This window comes from Mustela nivalis (assembly GCF_964662115.1).
Source record: "Mustela nivalis genome assembly, chromosome: 5".
In the NCBI taxonomy this organism is placed as follows: Eukaryota; Metazoa; Chordata; class Mammalia; order Carnivora; family Mustelidae; genus Mustela; species Mustela nivalis.
Window position 1 is genome coordinate 50,829,098 of NC_139024.1, and position 21,523 is coordinate 50,850,620.

General features: G+C 40.4%; 1 protein-coding gene across 1 annotated transcript; it reads left to right on the plus strand.

Annotated features, from left to right (window-relative positions):
• Positions 1-19,275: 19,275 nt before the first annotated feature.
• On the plus strand, positions 19,276-21,171 carry HTR1B (5-hydroxytryptamine receptor 1B). Its single transcript, XM_082732105.1, has one exon. It carries the CDS (start codon positions 19,346-19,348, stop codon positions 20,513-20,515), a length of 1,170 nt encoding a protein of 389 aa, XP_082588231.1. The 5' UTR covers positions 19,276-19,345; the 3' UTR covers positions 20,516-21,171.
• The last annotated feature ends 352 nt before the right edge of the window (positions 21,172-21,523 follow it).

A 21,523-nucleotide genomic window follows, 5' to 3' on the forward strand; every position in this document is an offset into this window, starting at 1 on the left:
AAATTCTTTTAGATGAATTTTTTTTCTTTAAAAAAAAAACCTGATAATCAGGGCACCTGGGGGTGGCTCTGTCTGTTAACCATCCCATGCTTGATTTCGGCTCAGGTCATGATCTCATGAGATCATAGGTCATGGGATTGACCCCCACCTGAGGCTTTGCGCTCAGCGTGGAGTCTGCTTGAAAGATTCTCTCCCTCAGCCCCTCACCCTGTTTGCACACACTCTGTTTCAAATAAATAGGTAAATCTTTAAAAAAAAAAAGAAAAGAAAAGAAAAGAAATTGATGATAGCAAAAAAAATTAAAACATATAATCAGAAAAAAAGTTGTTATATACTTTTTATTATATAATATGGAGAGAGCATCATGAATTCCCTTTGTCTGGGACTAGCACTTTCACATCTGTTGCCATGTTAGGATTCTTAATAAATAACTGTTTTATCAAAAACAAAGAATATATTTGCTGAGGTAATCCTGTAACTTTCTCCAAAGCAAAAGAATTACACAATGTGTATTGCTTTCATAACTGTAGAGAAACAAATCTTCTCTTCATAATATTCAAATATGCATTTTTATTAAAGGAGGAAATTCTACATAATTTTGCAGTATATATTTAGCTACATGATTGAATTAATCACATGAGTACAAAAATTGTTAATTATACCATTTTTCTTATTCTTGTTGATTTATTACACATGGCTAATCAAAAATTATTTAGCAGCTTAGTTTAACATACACATTTCAAAATATATGTTGGTAAATTCTAAGGCCCTAATGACTGGCTGCTCAGAAAAATATATTGAGAATGAGGCAAAATTTATAAGTAGTTATCTCTTAGAGGAGGATTGTGAGATGAATTAACATTATGACTAACACATTTAAATAACCAAAGCATTTTATGACTGAACTATAATCAAATTGTACTTACTAAGGCTCAAGATTATATATCTTAGATAAGTTAGGAATTGTGTTTAGCTTCAGGTTGAGAGACTGGAAACAGCAGTGACCTACTAAAGTTGAAGAAGTCTAGAGGTAGGCAGTTCAGGTCTGAAGTGGCAGTTTCACGGTCACCGGGAACCTAGGCTCTGGCTGCTTTAGCAGCCTTAGCATTAGGCCTCCACGATCAAGCGTCTCTCATTGTTCAATATGGAGTCAGGAAACCCAGCCGTCTTCATCATAAAATAGGATCCCAGAAACTCCATCCAAGAATTTCTGCTTTTATATTACTCTGTTTCTCTACAAAGGAGATAAGAAAATGTACTTTGTCAGTTGGATGCATCAATCAGGGTTACTCTTAATAAAGAAAAAGGGAGGCTGGATATCATGTGGGCAATCAGCAAATACTGTCTAATAAATTAAGTATCCCTAGGGCCAACCAGAAGCTAAATATCTTGATTTTTCTCTCTATCTCTCTCTTTTTTTCTTTTTAGCATTTTTCTACCTTCCCTTAGAGGAAGAAATAGATATTAGTACATAGTAATGATATTTTTATCTAAACTGGAGAATTAGCATAATGATATATTTGGATAAGCCCAAATACATTTCAACAAGTTATGAAAAGACTTTAGACCTATATGGAAATATAAGAATATTCAGAAAGTGCATAATAGATTGATTTTATATGCCAAAAGAATTTTGTAATGACAGATGAGAAATATTAAGTTTTAAAACACCTTCATAAAGATCTTCAGAGAAGAGGGGCGCCTGGGTGGCTAAGTGGGTTAAAGCCTCTGCCTTCAGCTCAGGTCATGATCCCAGGGTCCTGGGATCGAGCCCCATATCAGGCTCTCTGCTCAGCGGGGAGCCTGCTTTCCCCTCTTTCTCTCTATCTGCCTGCCTCTCAGCCTACTTGTGATCTCTCTCTGTAAATTAATAAAATCTTAAAAAAAAAAAAAAGATCTTCAGAGAAGAAAGTATCAATTTTATGTCCCCTGACTCCATTTTAGCATAGTTGTTGATTCATGACACAAATATTTACTGAATTTTCAACTACAGTCCCAACATCACACTGGGCCCTGAATCTACGGTGTGAAAGGAGATTATCATGATACCCATCCTCATAAAGCCATAAAGCATTAGAATTTCTGCTTTGTTAGTAAATATTAATATCCAACTATAAAATAATAAGTTTTTGCTGATGTTTAAACTGCCCCATGAAAACAATAAAATCGGCAAGAACATATTAAATATGCCAGGGAGGGAAAGGCTTTATATAAAAATAATTTTTTCCAGATTTGAGACTAAAGTGGTTGAAAATATTTTGGGTAAGCTATGACATTCAAATACAGATAAAGTATTGTTATGATTTTAAATACAGTATTCAGAAAATTGAAAATCTGGAAGAAGCTGCTATTTTATTTCTAAGAAATGTTAGTTTTTATTGTGAGATGTAAAATATTTCCTTCAAATTTGCAGTCAGTATGAGGATAAAATTATGGTGAAATTCTGTAGTGTTTAAATTATTCCACTCTTTCTGGAAACATTTTCCAAGCTGCATATTTTCTAGGCTACACATAGAAGATATGCTACAATTACTAAACACAATTTTTTTAAAAGTATCAGAAGGCCATAGATGCACAGCAAACATTACTAAAGATATTAAAAGTTGAACCAGGTTATAATCAGTGTTTTGCTCATAGTCTACTAGAGAAAACATGTTTAAAACGTGTTTCTGTAGACTAACATTGTCATTTTGGTACGTTTTCCATGTTTGGGAATAAACTAAACCTAATTCTGCTCAGTTTACATCCATATGCTTGCTATAATTTCCACATAAGGATAAAACTTCCTCTAGACATTTAAAAAGCTTACAAATTAGATACTTCAGCATAATCTATATGTAAGCACTCTTTACTTAAATAGGGTTTCAGTTATGTTTTGGCATGCAGATTTTACCGTGGGTTAAAAAATAGAGTGTAATTTCAACAACTGTTAAATTTGAACTGATTTTTCCCCCTGTAAATAATATCTTTATGATGTAATATTATGTAAATTCTGAGGATGAGGACTATGTAGTAATGTAATTGCTACATTGTGAAAGGTGCTTAATGAATATCTTCTAAAAATAAAAATAGTTTTATTTTTTACTTTTGGAAATTATAACAAATCATACTTTCACATGAAAAAAAAAGCTCAAAAGACAATAAAGAAGTGACAATCATCTGTAATTCTGCCTCCCAAAGAACATCAATGGTTAACATTTGGCACATATTCTTCTAAAACTTTCAGTTGAATATAACTTTGATATTCTTTTAAAATGTACAATTTCTTGCATATCTAAGGTGGTCTTCATTTTCTTTTACATAACAATGTTGAATTGCAATTTGGCTGGGTATAGAAATCTGGTTTGGGAACATTGTTCTCTCGAAATTCTGCAGACATGTACCATCTTCGGGTGATGAAATACTGAAGAAAGAAACATCTAGCTGCTCTGTTCCCTTGCTGAATGTAACAGGCTTTATTTTTCTCTGCATCAGGTCTTACAGGATGATAAAAAATTATCCTAGAAATAAAAGAAACATGATAGGCTGTATTTATATGTATGTCCTTTATCATTAATTGGTCTAGAATTTATAAGCATTTTTAATAAGTACACTTATATTTTCTTGAATGCATTGACATTTTCTACATTGGAATTATTGACTATTGCATGTCTTCTGCTGTCTTTCTTCATAATACCCATTAGTTTTCATCATCTTTATTTACTCTGTTTCATCTCTTTCTTCTCTTTTCTACCTTCTATGGTATTCTTAATTTCTGTATTTTTATCACTGACTCAATATTCTGTGGCATTGCTGTTTTTTCTTAATTAGTTTTGAGTGCTGATACTCAATTTATTTTCTCAATTGATTTTTTAAAAATTTCTTAATTAGACTTATGTATTAATGTTTTAAATCTTCCTTACATTTTTGGGGTGTCTGGGTGGCTCAGTTTGTTAAGCTTTTGCCTTCAGCTCAAGTCATGGTTTTCCAGTCCTGGTACTGAGCCTAGCAACAGGAGCCCCACACTGGAAGCCTGCTTCTCCTTCTCCTTCTGCCCCGCCTCCTCCCCACACTTGCTCTCTCTCTCTCATAAATAAATAAAATCTTTAAATCTTTCTTATATTCTTTCCTCATCCAAAACTCTTTAGAACTCTGGCTTCAGAATAAACCATTCCTTCCATTGACCCCTCCCTCACCTTAGTTCCACACTCTTATACATCCTTTGAATGTATCTAGCAATTCTCAAATTGTCTTCCTTTTCTTGCAAACAAATCCTTTCTATGCTATTGTATTTAATAACAATAGTTCTTGTTGTTAGAAATCCAAAAAACTTTGTATTTTTTTTTCTAATTCACTCTCAAGGAGTAAGGTTACCAGAATTAAGAATTACAAAATAATGTACAAATTAGATCTAACTTCTCTTTTTTTTCAAAGATTTTATTTTTTAAAACAATCTCTACAGCCAATGTGGGGCTCAGACTCACAACCCTGAGGTCAAGAGTCACATGCTTACCCAGTGAGCCAACCAGGTATCCCTAGATCTAACTTCTCTTGTTTTGTAATATTTATTCTGGCTCTTTGCAGATAAACAATGAAATTTTAATCTTTGTCAAACTTTTCAGCTAGCCATAATATGACTTAAAGGTTTTAAATATTTATGAATAGTATATGTACTATTAATATTTGAAAAATATTCTGATATCCTTACACAAAATGCATATGTAAACACCAACTATAATGAATATGCAGGCAAAGCTGATAGTAGTCATGTGATCTGTCAAACATTGAATTTATCATATTTTATTAAGTTGAATATTGATAAAATAATGATTTTTTTTTACATTTGCACATCTCTGAAATAAGACTGTATTTTACAATTATTGTATATTTTATAATTATTGGTATATTGTATAGTTATGGTTATCACTTTTTATATTATTTTTATGCATCTTGAGAAAAAGCTGGTAAAGTACTGCTTTGGGGAAACATAGCAGAGATAATAGTGAAGACTCTTATAAATAATATTATATTACCAATGCTCTGAGTGACACAGATGATGATGTGTGGGACAATATGAAAATTGATGACCATGTTGAAAGTGATTCAGAAGGCAGGAATTCTTAATGTAAAGAGATTTCAGGAATACACCTTCTCAAGTTAATTTTAGTTATCTGGATGTACCTGTGAAAGTGACATATGAAACAAAAAACCTATGGTTCAATATGTCTGAAAGAGCTCTTTCAATCAAATGATATAAAAACTCTAAATAATGAGAAAGGATTGTGACAAATTGATCAGTAGCATTTTTTTTTTTTTTAGTGGTACATAAAATAAACGTTCATTTTACCACTGATGGCTTCTTAGATTGAATGAAATATGATACACTTCCACATTAGATGCTAGTTCTCATCTAAGCCCACTGAGTGGGGTCCTCTTCTACCACAGCCACTCAGTCCCCTCCTCTAGGGCATCCTGAGATCTCTCTACAGTGCCTCAGTGGGCCTCCAAAACCCTGCTTCTGTTAGATTGTCTGTTCTGATTGGTTGAGGCTGTTTCCTGTGAATGAACCAGCATTTTCTTTTTTTTAAAGATTTTATTTATTTATTTGACAGACAGAGATCACAAGTAGGCAGAGAGGCAGGCAGAGAGAGAGGAGAAAGCAGGCTCCCTGCTGAGCAAAGAGCCCGATGTGGGGCTCGATCCCAGGACCCTGGGATCATGACCCGAGCCGAAGGCAGAGGCTTTAACCCACTGAGCCACCCAGGTGCCCCTGAACCAGCATTTTTAATAGGAACATCGAAATGTTTCACATCCACTGATTCTTGAAAATTATCTAATAGATGAGAATACAAAACCAGAGCCCCAAAAAGTGTGTTGTGAAAATGTTACAGTTGAGTAGGGAAGGTCCGGGCCACAGGACATTCCTCAGCCCTCAAGCAGACATGTGGGACCAGAGCTCCTGAAGCTCCATTAAAATGAATATTTAAATACTTAAATTTGGGCGCCTGGGTGGCTCAGTGGGTTAAGCCGCTGCCTTCGGCTCAGATCATGATCTCAGGGTCCTGGGATCGAGTCCCGCATCGGGCTCTCTGCTCAGCAGAGAGCCTGCTTCCTTCTCTCTCTCTCTCTGCCTGCCTCTCAGTGTACTTGTAATTTCTCTCTGTCAAATAAATAAATAAAATCTTTAAAAAACAAACAAACAAATAAATAAATAAATAAATACTTAAATTTTATTTCATTTAGGTCTGTTGTAAACCCAACATCCTGATATTAATAAAATATCACATCCAAGAGATAACCAAATTTACAATGAGATTCAAAGTGCTCAGGAATTCTTCATCTTTCAGTTCTTATTTAGCGATACAAAGAATTCAACACACATGTTCTCACACAAAAGCAAATACAATAACAAACATACCAAACAAAACATCTAGGGAAAAAATGCCTTTTTCACTAAAGACACAAAGAGACCAAGACATGATGAAATGTAGTCTAAAAAGAATAGTAAGGACACAAATTTGGGAGGAGAGTAAAATTTTCCAACCAGAGAAATCATCATTTTGATCTAGAACTTTTCATTCAAGATTAAATAAAAGAACATATCAGGGCAACCTGGGTGGCTCAGTTGGTTAAGCATCTGACTCTTGACTTCAGCTCAGGTCATGATCTCAGGGACCTGGGATTCAAGCCATTGTTGGGTTCTGTGTCCCTCCCCCTGTTCTCTTGTAAGTAAATAAGTAAGCAAGTAAGTATGTAAATAAATAAATAAATGTCTTTAAAAAAAATAAAAGAAAAATCAGATGGAATGATCCAGTCAAATAATCTTTACAGCGTGAGAAATACTGACCAAAAAACATTTTCTATTTCCATAACTCTGTGTTAGAAATCAGTCTATAAATCTACAGAAGGAAGTTAGAGTTTTATAAAGAACCCAGCTTTATAGTCAAACTTGAGGAGAGCATAGGTAGATTTGGTATTGACAAAGTCACAGAGTAAATCATGGCCATTAAGTACCCTGGCACTAAAGATAATGTGAGTTAGCCTACCTTGTGACTGCAGTTTTCACTAAGCACGTGGAATAATTGCAGAAGACAGGAAAATGAAGTATCCTACTTCAATTTTTTTGGAGGCAAATGGATTTTAAATTCATGTAAATTGAGATGGTCAGAATACCAAAAAAGTGTACTATAAAGATACCACTGCCTGCTGAATGGCAGAGAAATAGAGCAGCTGTCTGTGATCACAGAAGAGATACCAAGCACACAAGCACCTTAGTATCCCTGTTAACAGCAAAAACTCATTAGTACATACAGTCAAATATTAAAATCTGAACTTCAGTCATATAGTAGAGTGCAGTTAGTATGCAATGGCTCACCCAAGTAAAAGGAAATATTTCAGTATTCTGTACAATTAACTAAATGCAAATCTGCAGACTCAGAACCTCATGCTTGCCACTGAATTCTCAGCGAAACATGGAAATATAATTTTAGTAAATAAACATGGAGAGATTGTTATGGTCATTGGGTCCCTCCAATTTGTTTTCTCGAATTCATTAATTCATGTACTCGAAGTATATTTTAGCCTAAGAAAAGGCTGCCATAAAACCATACCAACCACACCCCAAAACAAAAATAATACACTCCATCCTTCTTTCCTTTCTATTGGAACAGGCCATCTGAGGTCTGTGAAGGAGAGGCAGAGAATGACAACACTGACTCATTCACTGAACATTTGTTAGGAGAGTCTAATTAAGGCAAAGCATTTATATTATCTCTAAACTATTGTTGGCATAGAAGGCAATGTACTTTTGCACTTCACAAACAGTAGCAATAGAAACTTCATTTTGGTGTTTCATTGTAAGAATTGTATACTTTCCGTCACAGACTCTATATAAATCTTTTCATTTGATGTTACTTTATTTGTTATATACATAGAGGGTGTGTGTGTGTGTACACTTTTCCTTCTAATAAGTGCATATTATTGCATCATTTGCCACAAGAATGTCTTTGAGCAAAATTTGGAGAGCAGCTAAAGAATACATTTGAGAAAACTTCTTCATTTGTATTTATTTTTAATTGTCTCTGAATTGCTCATACCTTTACACGGTTCAAAAACCATAACTACATAAAACATAGTTATGAGGAAGTCTGAAGCTTACCCCTGATCCATCATCTTAACTCCTTCAGCCCTATGACACATAGGTTAAAAACTTAAAAAAAAAATTTAAGAATTCAAGAATAATTTTTTAAAATACTTTATTTATTTATTTGACAGAGAGAGATAACAAGTAGGCAGAGAGGCAGGCAAAGAGAAAGAGGGGGAAGCAGGCTCCCAGCCGAGCAGAAAGCCTGATGCAGGACTTGATCCAGGAGCCTGAGATCATGACTGGAGCCGAAGGCAAAGGTTCAACCCACTGAGCCACCCAGGCACCCTACAGATGAATTTTAAAAATAGCATGTATCATTCTTTTATCCTTACACCCAGCTTTCCCTTATGTTAATACCTAAAATAACTATGAACATTTATTAAAATTGAAAAATTAAAATGAGTAGAATACCATTTTTTTCCCACTGATGTCCTTTCCCGTCTCTGAATGCAATGCTGGATTCTGTGTTGCACTTTTGTGGCATGTCTCCTCGGTCTCCTATGCTCTATGACAATTCCTCAGTGTCTCCGTATCATTCATAATCCTGATGTTCTGAAGAATACTACTCAGGCATTTTGTAGAATGTCTATCAGTTTGGGATTTTGTGATGTTTTACCATGATTGCACAGTCGTTATGGATTATGTGGAAAGAATACGACTGAGGTGAAGTGTCCTTCTCCTGGTATTGTGTGGCTATGTGTGTGTGTGGCATGAGGGGGTGGGAATATCACCAACCACTAGTAACCATGGCAACTGTTTTCCTCCCTCTCCTCTACTTACATTTTCCCAAGTGACACAGAAATGAAAGGGGGCAATATATAGTTTTTTTGAGCCTGTGTTCTTTCACTTCAAAATGCATTTAAGATTTATTCATGTTGCTGCATGAATCAATAGTTGATTCTTTCTTATTGCCGAATAGTATTCCATTGTATAGATGTACTACAGTTTGTGTATTCACTCATTGGTTAAAAGCTATCTCTGTTCTTCCCAATTTTTGGCAATTATGAATAGAGCTACCATAAGCATTCGTGTACAAGCTTCTCTGTGCATGTCAGTTTCACTTCTCTTGAGCACATAACTTGTAATGGAATTGCAGTGTACATTTGAATAAATAACAAGCCTGCAAAACTTTTCCCAAGTGGCAACGCCATTTTGCAGTCCCATCAACTAGAGTTTCAGTTGCTCTGCATCTTTGTCAGCACTCGATAGTGCCAGGATTTTTTTTTTTTTTAAGACATTCCAGTAGGTGTGTAGTGGTATCACATTTAATTTGTCTTTCCCTGATGGTTAGTGACATTGATGTTGTTTTATATGCTTATATGTCAGCCATTCATCTTCACTGAGAGAGTTGTTTCAATCATTTGAGACTTGTGTCTGGTATATATCCTGTGTTTCTAAGTGTTCCTTGTGACCTTGGAGAAAATATATATTTTGAAGTTGTTGAAATAAAATGTTTTCTGTGTCATTTAGCTGAAATTGACAAGTGCACTGTTCAAATCTTTCATATCATAACTAATGGGTTACCATTTCATCAGCTGTTCATTCTATAGGCTACTGAAAAAGTTGTGTTAAAATCTCTAAATTTGATTGTTGACTTATCTAGTACTTTTTTTAGTCCCATCCAATTTTGTTTTATATAGTTTGAGGACATGGTATTGGGATTGTTATGTCTTTCTATTGGATTGATGTTTCTTACAGGAAAGTCTACCTTTTCTATTAAATAGCCATGCCACATTTCTTACGGTTAGTGTTTACATGACATACTATTTTCTCATCGTTTAGTTTTTAAATATTTTCTTTTTCTAAACCAGGGTATGTATTCTGTAAAACTGTATAGCTAGATCTAATATCTTTTATTTTTTCTGAGAATTTTAAAAATTTAATTGGTATGTTTTCTTTACATTTATTGAAATTATGAATACTGTTTGATTTAATAGTACTATCCTTGCTATTTGTGTTCTTTATACCCTGTGGTTCATTGTTTCTTTATTCCTTATTTTCTAGCTTTTATGTATTAATTAACTACTTGTATGATTCTATTTATATCTTTGCACTGATTTTTAATGACTACCTTAGAGATTTTACAATAATGCATCCTTGACTTTTTAGGATTAAACTTGTATACCTTAGCACTTCTTGAATAATGCAAAACTTCTACTACAATTCACTCTGTTTATCCCCATTCTTTTTGGGTAGCAGTTCTTCATGTTATTATGGTCATATATTTTACTTCTACTTATGCTATAAACCCTATAAGACATCATTATTATTACACAGTTAACTACGCTTTTATCTTTCCTTATATACTTATACTCTTCCACGTTCTTCATTCCTCATTTGAGTTTGTGCTTCCATTTGTTATCATTTTCATTCAGCCTGAAGAACTTCTTTTCTTACCTCCTACAGTCCTGTTCAGCTGTCAACCAATTCTTCCACCTTTCATTTGGCTGAAAACATTTGTACTTCACCCTCCATTTTGGGGGGATATTAATTCTAAGTATGGAACTCTAGGTTGACAATTTTTTAGAAAAACTTTCAGCTATTACAAGGTGTCATTACATTATCTCCTGGCTTTTATAATTTCTGACAAGTTAACTACAGCCTTACTGTGGTTCTTTGAAGGTTATATGTCTTTTTCTTTGGCAGTTTCATGAATTTTTCTTTGTCATTGGTTTCAGCAGTTTGGCCATTATGTGCTTAACTGTGGCTTTCTTTGTATGTATCATGGCCACAATTCTTTGAGCTTCTTTTAATCATTTGAGGTGTCTTTGTTGGATATATTCTCCCAAAAAATGTATTTCTGGAAGTTCTTGGAAATTATCTCTTCAAATAGTTTTTGTTTCCCATTCTCTTGTTCTTCTATTTCTGTGTATGTATTTTAGGTTATTTGACCCAGTCTCAGATTTTTACATTCCTGTTCTTTGTACTTTTCTTCTCTCTGTGCTTCACTTTAGACATTTTTTTTTAACTTTATGAGGTTACTGTTTTGAGTGTGCCATTATACCCATTCAGTGAATACTTAATTCTAGAGTGCCCATTTGATTTTGTTTTTAAATAGTCTTATTCACTGTTGAAATGCTCCAAATTTTAATCTTTTTTGCCCATTTTCCTTTGTTTTCCTGAACATATTAATCATAGTTATTTTAAAGTTCTTTCCTGCTAACCCTACTATCTGCATTGCCAATGGATTTACTTCTATGATCTAGTTTTTTTCAGTTATTATTATTGGTCCTATTTTTATTGCCACTATGCATAGATCTTTTAAAAAATTGTAATCAGATACTGTATATAAATGGACTTCAGAAGCTCTAAATCCATATTGTTTTGTCCAAGGAGTATTCACCCTACGTTAGACAGAATGTGTGAAGAGCTATGTCAGCAGTCAGACACTGAGCTGAGTCAAGGCTGCTTTGCAATTAGATTCAGCCGGTCTGTGATTCATCCTGTTCTTTGGGTCTTGCCATCCTAGCCCTTTGAAAGCCTGGAAGGTATCTGTCTCCTCAGGGAAGACCATTCATGTTTAATGCAGACCTCTTTCTTCCAGAGGGACTTTTTCTTCTAAGCACTCTGAAACTATGGGGAATTTCGGTTTGCCTGTTAGAATTTCCCTATCCACAACCTTAGTCTTCTATTTTGCCACAACCAAATGTCCAGAAAATGTCCACAATTAAAACTGGTCATGCATTTGGGGTTCTTCTAGATTCCAAACTGCCACACTGACCCCAATGACTATCAAAATCTCTGCTTGTTTCTCTTTTCCCAGTAGAATTCCTCCACCTGGACCAAGTCTAATCCATAGCCTGTGCCCAGAATCAGCAAGTGCCTCAAGGAATCAAAACAGGCAGCAATCATTAGCTTTTACAGAAAATACTTATACTTTTCTGGAATTTCAGTTTGTCTTATTCTTCTTGCTTCCACGACTCTTCAAACCTTTAAAAGTTTGCAACTTTCCCAGTTGATACTTTCAGAATATTGATCTGTCATGGTCTCCTTACTTTTTTTTTTTTTTTTTTCAGAAACAGAACCCATTTCTCAGAATTTCTGAACTTGGAACAGATTCAGATTAGTTTCTGCAATATGATGAAGCTGAGGAAGTCAACTTCAGAAGGCATTAATGGTGAAAATGATTTTCAACAATGTGGAGAAAACCTGTCTGCTGTGAAACAGATGAAAGAAGCCAATACATAGACAGCAACCGAGAATCCTGGTAATGATCCAGGATCCTGACTGTTTGTAGGGCTCAGCTGCATTCCTTCAGCTCCCAAAGCTCCTTGGCTCAATTACTCTTTGGATTTTGAGAGACCCCACTCTCTCTGAAATGAATGCTTTCCTTTGTTTGTAGGTACGACTAATTTGGTTTTCCATCACTTGTAATAAAAGTCTGAATTAATACTCTGTATTATCAAATGTGTTAACACAAATAATAATGTTATTAACATTATTTTAGGTTTCTATTTTTTAAAGTTTAATCTGAATTTTCCTATTTTTGCAATAATGATGGCAAGTTGTGGCATCTTACTGCAGTCAGTCAGATGCTTACCTGACATACTTTCTGATCCATTTATATAATGTAATGCTTTGAATCTTCAGGAACCCTGGAAATCACATAGCCAAAAATGTTAGAAGTGTACGTAAAGTAAGAAGTAACATCTGATGAGGCTAGGAGGAGTTCTTTTATGTATAAAGTGCAGAAGTTTTAGGGCATTGTAATTTAAATTTATTTTTGTTTATATTCCGGGTTTTGGCAGGTTCTTCATAGATGAACTTCTTGATTTCTGGTTGTTAAGATTTGAGTAATTTTCTCACCAGGAATATTCCTCTTTTTCTTTGGTGAATTACTAACGTTTAGGGGAAAAAAACAGCATGTTCAACATTCAGGGGAGAAAAAAAGCAATTCAATTTTTTAGGTTATTTTTCTAACTGATATTTAAACTAATGTGATTAAAAACAGCACAGAGACTATCACTGTATTTAATACATTCCATTCATACAATTTTAAAAAGCTTTATCATTTTCTTTTTTATTTACTGTGTGTGTGGGGGGGGGAGCAGGCTGTGGAAAGATGAGGCAGAGAAGGAGAAGCAAAATAAAAAGGTAGATGAGATAGAAAAAATAACTACCCCCTGAAGGTAATGAATGCAACCCAGAAAGAAAGTCAAGAAGCATCTTGAGGAAGGGCATACCCTAGTTTCTGTTTGGGCTATGGACTTCAGAATATGTGGTATGTACTCACCTGTCAGCTCTACTTTGGAAGTGATGATTAGCTGGCTAAACAGAATGGTGGTGCACAATCTTCCATGTGATTTTCAGAACCATCACCACCCCCACAAGAATTTGAAGTCACCTAACAGAAAATTATCCTGGAGACTTAAATAGCTATGAACAGTGACTCTACCTCATAGATTAGATGAGATCCAATCACAGGCCCAATTGAAGGGGAAGCCAATGTTGAGCTATGTGGCTGGCTCAGTGTAGACTATGGGTAAAGATTTGGACCTTGAAATTAGAGAGACTTGGATTTGCAAACCAGTTCGATCACTCATCAGCTATTTGATATTAGCATATTTACTTAAATTCTCTAAGCTTCAACTTCATCCAGAAAATGAGAATGATAATGACACTTGCTGGTACTTTCATAAGAATTAGATGAGAGAACATATGTGGAACCAGTAGCATAAAGCTTAATTCATGGGGCTCAGGGAAGGCTGATGATAATTATTCGTTAGTTACAGGTGAGGAAACCATAAACTGGCTTGACTTGTTTTGTTTCTTGTTTGTTTGTTTGCAAGACTGGAACTAATCACTCAGAATAATGTAATTTTCCCTACTTTGAAAATAAGGCAAAACCCAATTGCTTCTTTCCTTGGGTCAGTGGACAGCCTCATTGTTAAATGTTTTATTTGATTTTTCAGGAGAGACTTCACCCTTAACAGAGCTGCCTAGGGATCTGCCAAATTAAGGCAGCACATTGTTTCTACGTTTGGTGGGCTCACTGGCATTGTTTTCCATCCAAAGATTTATTATTGCCAAATCCCACTGTTTGTCCAAAAAGAGAAATTCAATGCCCCCTCCCCCATACAATCTCTGTTTATATTACTTTAAGAACTAGGTTAGAAATTTTCTTCCAGGATCTAGATCTTTGGTCAGGAAATATGTGATTGAGAATTAAGTTGGGAGCTAGCTCTTCTACTAATTGGAACTGGGCTAGCTAGCTTTGAACCAGAGGTAACTTATGAGTTGTAGATACCTGTTCAAAGAAGCAAAGTGGCTGTTATTACAGAGACAGGAATTAGAAAGTGTCTAACTTATGAATACTTGCTCCACTTTTTTGTGGCATTCTTCCTTAAATACAGATACACAGTATTTGCATCCATACATAGCCACATAGCAGAGTTACTAATTCTCAGGGATTCAGTTAGGCCAGCCTAGAATTTAGGAAATAAAGCACATATTTTTATTATTTGGCATTAATTCCCTTATTAAGAATACAGCACATGAGTACTCTGACACAGATACCTAGTCAAAGGCCCAAAGTGGGCTCAATGATTATGGAGAAGGAGCTGAGCCTCACAGGGTTTGGTAATCTCCAGAAGGTGTCTGTGAAAACTGTATGCATATGTCTGTGTGTATGTATATGTTCATTCATCTGAACATTTCCATAGTCCCATGAAAGAAAACATAAGTAAGACTTGTACTTTCTTTACTACCAATATACTTTTAAAAGAATAATTACTGGAGGAATATAAAAGGAACCAAAAGTGGGCTACCACCACACGTGAGAATGTGTAGAGCTCAGGGTCAGGCACTGTTTCCTGGGTGGCAGGGTAAAACAACCACAACAACAAACAGTGGCCACAGATTGAGAAAGCAGGATTTGAAAAAAGTAGCTTGCCAGGTCCCCACATTTTCTGGTTAGGGACTGGTTGTGGATTTTTCAAGTAGCGGAGATGAAGAGTGTGAGATTGCATTTTCCTCTATCAAAGGAGCAAAGCAACTAGAGCTTGGGCGTCCTGGTTTTGATTTTGTATTTTGTGTTTTTTTGTTTGTTTGTTATTGCAGCAAAGCCAAGATTAATTTACAACTACTTCTTTGCTCCTGTGCCTGGAACTCTCTTAAGGGTCGCTTGCTGGGAAATGCAGAGAAGACCCTCGGGATGCTGCAAGCATGACCCACGTGACCACGTGACCACCCCCCCCCCCCCCCCCCACTTGGCTTGCTGGCTGCCTGGCTTCGGGCCAAGACAGAGTCCAGTCGCAGTGAAGTTCTAGCGGGTGTCTGCTGTAGTCTCCTGGAGGTGGAAGGAGCTGCTCTTCGCAGCATTTCCTCTCGCTAGCGCCCCGCCGCCAACTTCCAACCTGCGCCTCTCAGCCTCTCATTTCGCTGCATCAGCAATTCCTTCCAAATCTTTCTAGTTTAGGCAAAGTGTCTTTGAGAGGCGATTTTTCTCTGGTCCCTCCATAGCTCACCACCACGTTAGACTTCGTGTCCGATCGCAGGCTTCACGGCGGTTCCAGCGTTATCCTTCACCCCCTCAGCTTCTGCTTAAGGTCCACCCGCGTGGAGCACACTAACTTTTGCAGTCGCACTGCCCGGTGGCTAAACAAGAACTGATTTCAACCCAAATAACCTTTGCTGCGCTCTACCGCCCCATTTCAGCATTTTCCAGCTCCTCCTCTTCTTGCCCTCTCGGCCCAGTCTGTGTAGGCTGAGTTTCCCGGTAACTTGAAGGGACTTCCCTCCCTCCCGCGCGCAGCGTGCCCAGGGGCCCCTCCTCTGTAGGTAGGGGAAATCCAAGCAGAGGTTGTTTTAAAGGTCCCTTGCTCTCCTGCGTGTTTCACACACGTGCGCCCGTGTGCAACATCTGTATTTTATGTGTTTTAAAGTGCTAAAGGAGGGAGCCAAGTTAATGAAACGTGGTTCTCCACTAAACCCTTGCTTAAATCCCCTCTGTATGACGGCTTGTTGTGTTCACGCAATTCTTAATTAAGCAAAGCCTAGGAAAAAACCAAACTCCGCGCAAACGTGGCAGATGCCACCACAGATTCCACCCAGGGTTCAGGACTCCGCGAAGCAGTTTAAGTAAGAGAGTGGCTGGAGAAAGCCACAGGTTCCCTACATCGCTAAACCCAAACCCGAGAAGAAGCAAGTGGTTTTCTCATTTGCACGCCCCTGGAGATGAAATTTAGAAAGGCTGCCTGCAGCCTGGTAAAATTTCTTTCTGCCTTCCTCCGCTTTGCATCCTTTCAACACTTCTCCTCATCTTGCCCGGTTCCCCTAAGACAGCAGGAAAATAGTTTTCCTGGCACACCCCACACCCGCAACCACACACACTTGTGCTGCATCCTGGCCAACGCCCCCACCTAGTGGTTTGGGTTTGCCTGCCTTGCTTTCCTCTACTGTGATTTCTAAGAGAATGCTGTGGTTTGCAAAAAGAAGGAGAGGTAAAAGAGGAAGAAGAAGAGGAGGAGGAGGAAGAAGAAGAAGAAGAAGAAGAAGAAGAAGAAGAAGAAGAAGAAGAAGAAGAAGAAGAAGAAGAAGTCATCTTTGTCTGCTTAGGCTCCTGATGTGGGTGGATGGATGGGAAGATGGGCCGGACCCCCTAATATGTGGTGCAAATGAGGCTTAAGGTTAGCCAGAGCAATGCTGGGCACTAGGGACAGGAGGAGAGGAAAGAGAAGATTTTGCTTTTAACCCCAGCACGGATGCTGCAAGACTTCCAGAGGACATTTTGGGAGAACTGCCACCTGAAGGAGTACCTTCACTCTCAAGGCAGGAATGTGCTGTTTTCTTCATAATTATTAATGCTATCAGAACGTATACTAATTTACTTGTTTATGTGGTTATTGTCTATCTACCTCTTCTAGAATATAAGCTGCTTGATAACTGGGTCTTGGTATACCCCATTATACTCCTGATGTCTAGAATTCGCAGCACAGAGAAAGCACTCTATTTTTGCCCTCCTGCCTGGTTTAGGGAGGAGGAAAATAAGACAACTTGGATTAGGGTTGCGTCACCTTGGGTACAAAGCTCTTCTCTCAAAGGATCTCAATTATTCTTTGAAACTAAATGGATGGGCGAGATACTCTTGGGCCTTAGACTAAAATTTGCTTCCACTTAACCTGATAAAGTCACTTATGACATAGGGTTCATCGAATGGATTATACCTGCTAAACATGGAGCGAGGTGCTAGAAATTCCCAGCTGGGATCACTTAGCTAGGGTACATTGTTCTTTTCTGTTGCTTTTCTTTAAAGTTTGTCTGACTTGTACTTCTACCCTACATCGATTTCTGTTAAGGTTGGAGGAGGAAGTGAGCACCAGGGATCTATCTGCTCAAAGGTCATGGCACCTGGGAGCTGGCATTGCTTGGTGCCACATATAGCTGATATCCTGCTATATTTGTTGACACCAGAGAAGTCACACTGGTGGTGATGGTCCCAAAGCCCGTTTCTTTCTTTCTTTCTTTTTTTTCTTCCTTTTGAATTTTGTTGACCTCCTTTCCAGGCAGGCTGTGGGAGGGAAGGTGCTTACTGTGAACTGTTTTCCACTGGCACTGAACTGCTGAGCGGCTGGAGAGGGAGGGTGAAATGGAAGGTTTGGTTTCACATAGGCTATGGTTTGTGATACTTTTACATTTTTGTAGACAGTTTTTTTTTTTTTTTTTTTTTTCTCCCCTGTTGGCCCACAGTTAAAGGCGGGGCATTCACGGGAAAGCACAGATTCCTAAAACCAGATGTGAAAAATTAGTTTGCATTGTACCAAGAGTTAAGTAGGACTCGAAGCCCGAAGTTTAAAATGCACTATTGGCCATTTCCTTCTAAGGCGATATTACCGGTGCCTCCTTCTAACCTGGGTGTGGTCCGCAGGGCTGGATAAAATTCCCGAGTGGAGAGGTCAGAGCCTGGGGCTGGCTTCGCCTAGCACCGGTCTGCTGGGGTGGGGGGTGGTAAGTAGAAGCCCCGGAAGGTAAGCGGGGAGTGTGCCTGTGCCGGTGGCCGAGGGCGTGGATCTAACTGGAGGGCCGCGCCGCAAGCTCGGAAGAGGACAGAGGCAAGGACAGGACGCCCTCATCCCCAATCCTGGCCAGAACTGCGGCGTCTGGGTGTCAGGATTGGGAGAGGGGCCAGGGGATAGGTACTGGGGAGAGAGGGCGGTAGGACCCGGCGGGAAGCTTCCTTGGCCGGGGAGGGATCCGGGCGGGAGGAAAAGAGGGGGGGAGACAGAAAAGGGGAAGGTGATGGGGAGCGGGCGTCCGCACTTGCTGAGCCGCACTAGTTCTAGGGCTCGAGCAGACCGGACCTGGACTCTATAAAAGGAGCCCATCTGCTCTGCCGCTCACACGCTCCTCCCGGGCTGGCGCAAGCAGCGTTCTTCCAGCTCCCCAAGACACCTGCCCCTTACCCTCGTGCTGCGCCAGGTGCCCCCGACCCGTGCGCCCAGCAGCATGGCTCCAAGCGGTGCCTGTGGGACCGAGGTGTTGGCGGCAGTGGCGGCGCGTTGCGAGCAGCCGCAGCCCCAGCCCCCGAATCCCCCCTCTGGCGGCCCCGTCTCCGCGGGGCAGCTCGCCGGAGTGGCCAGCGCGTGAAAAGAAGGGAGGGCAGAGCTCCGGCGCGAGGCGCGGCGCTGCGCGGCTCCCAGACTTCACCCCACCCAGCTCTGGCGGCCTAAGCAGCCGCAGGAAACTGCCCCAGTCTGGGGAGGGGGGCGGGAATGCAAGACCAGGACTCCTGGCTGACCTGCAAGCTTTGGTCTCGACAGCTAGGAAACTCCTGCGGGCCGATTCTGCAGATCGAGGAGCGCCCGGGTTAGGAGACTCAGCCCCGAGCAATTGGGGTAAGAGACCCTACCTGGCTGATGCTCCTTCCTCAAACAATACAACGCCCTCCAGCACTAGACGCCTAGGTGGGATTCCGAGTGGAGCGGGGGCTCGGCGGGCCAGTCCTTAGCAACCCAGGGCTAAGACGGGGCGTGGAGAGGAGCAGGCTGGGACGCGGCGGCAGCGCCTGGCGCACGGGAAGTGCAGAGAACGCGCTCGCCTGCCTAGGCTGCCGCGCCCTTGACCTCTAGTTTCAGCAGGAATCTGGGTGGAGGAATAATTGAGGAGCCCACGGAACTGACTCGCAACCGGGAGACAAGACTGTGGTCTCCGCGGTCCTGCCGCCCTTGCCTTCATTTGCTCCATGCCCAAGAGCTGCGCTCCAGAGCCGTGGCGAGGAGAGACATGGAAGAAACCGGCACTCGGTGCGCCCCGCCGCCGCCCGCGGGCTCCCAGACCGGGGTTCCTCAAGCCAATCTCTCCTCTGCTCCCCACAACTGCAGCGCCGAGGGCTACATTTACCAGGACTCCATCGCCCTGCCCTGGAAAGTACTACTGGTCGTGCTGCTGGCACTCATCACCTTGGCCACCACGCTCTCCAATGCTTTTGTGATCGCCACTGTGTACCGGACCCGGAAGCTGCATACCCCAGCCAACTACCTGATCGCCTCCCTGGCGGTCACCGACCTGCTCGTATCCATCCTGGTGATGCCCATCAGCACCATGTACACGGTCACCGGCCGCTGGACGCTGGGCCAGGTGGTCTGCGACTTCTGGCAGTCGTCGGACATCACCTGTTGCACTGCTTCTATCCTGCACCTCTGTGTCATCGCCCTGGACCGCTACTGGGCCATCACGGACGCCGTGGAATACTCAGCTAAAAGGACTCCCAAGAGGGCCGCGGTCATGATCGCGCTGGTGTGGGTCTTCTCTATCTCCATCTCGCTGCCGCCCTTCTTCTGGCGTCAAGCCAAAGCCGAGGAAGAGGTGTCGGACTGCGTGGTGAACACCGACCACATCCTCTATACCGTTTACTCCACGGTGGGCGCTTTCTACTTCCCCACCCTGCTCCTCATCGCCCTCTACGGCCGCATCTATGTGGAAGCCCGCTCCCGGATTTTGAAACAGACGCCCAACAGGACCGGCAAGCGCCTGACCCGAGCCCAGCTGATAACCGACTCCCCCGGGTCCACGTCCTCGGTCACCTCCGTTAACTCGCGGGCTCCCGATGTGCCCAGCGAATCCGGGTCCCCCGTGTACGTGAACCAAGTCAAAGTGCGAGTCTCCGACGCCCTGCTAGAGAAGAAGAAACTCATGGCCGCTAGGGAGCGCAAAGCCACTAAGACCCTGGGGATCATACTGGGAGCCTTTATTGTGTGCTGGCTGCCCTTCTTCATCATCTCCCTAGTGATGCCTATTTGCAAGGATGCTTGCTGGTTCCACCTGGCCATCTTTGACTTCTTCACGTGGCTGGGCTATCTCAACTCCCTTATCAACCCCATCATCTATACCATGTCCAATGAGGACTTCAAACAAGCATTCCATAAACTGATACGCTTTAAGTGCACAGGTTGACTTGTCAGTTGCAATGAGGTAGCCTGAGCGGCCTTGGGGGACCATGTTGGGTCTGGTTCCACAGGTAGGTCGACTCTTCTTTCACTGTTACTGGGTCGGATTGAGACTCTGTCTTCTGGGCAAGGGCAGTGGATCCTGAGAAGCCAGGACAGCCCTGAGAGAGAGCGAGAGCTCTGAGAGAACTGTTCACACTAAAGGTAGAGCTTTCCTGCAGGGGAAGGCTCACTTCATCCCCTCCAACTCCAGGTCCAGCCCTGACCCTGCCGCAGCCAGTCACAGGGGAGGGTTGTAACTTTTAAAAAATCAATGAAGGAAGGGGGATCCCCGCCCTGCTTTGGTATCATGGATCATGCCCTCTAGAACCAGTGGTACTTGTAGTTGTTGGAAGCCTGTCTGAGACAGATCTACATACAGCCTGGCAGTACTTGAACTAGACGCATAATACCCTTTGTTTTGGGGAGAACTTTTGTGTTACAGCCTCATTTCAGAAGAGTTACTTTGGCACCCTTCAGTCTCCAGTTTTTGTTTATTTAAACTTGGTTGGAGAAACTTGTGGATTTGGTGCTTCAAACCTTACATGTGGCTTGGAGGATGCAGAGAAACCTTGAAGAGTTAACAGCAAAATTCTGATGTTAAGATCTCTATTTTTATTATAATTGAAACTATATGGGGTGGGTGGGTGGGAATGGGAGATGGGGAGCATTAAACTGAGAATCCACACCTATGATTGTTTGTTTTCTGCAGATTTGTAATTTTTTTAAATTCCTATTTAGTGATTGTCAACCACATTCTAACAACTCAAACAAAACATTACGTGTGCTAGTGCCAAAGTCTGCAGATTGCTTTATTTTTCTTCCTAATTTCATGTACCTGTTATTTTACACATTTAAATCCTCATAAATGAAGGATATGATGGGTGACTCAGCCCAAGCTGCTGCTATATTTCTTACTAATGCAGTCGATTAAACTGATGAGTATATACTGCTCCCTAACAGGGAAAGTATTCTT

Coding starts and splice junctions, on each gene's coding strand:
- HTR1B (XM_082732105.1), top strand. CDS start 19,346: ATGGAAGAAACCGGCACTCGGTGCGCCCCGCCGCCGCCCGCGGGCTCC.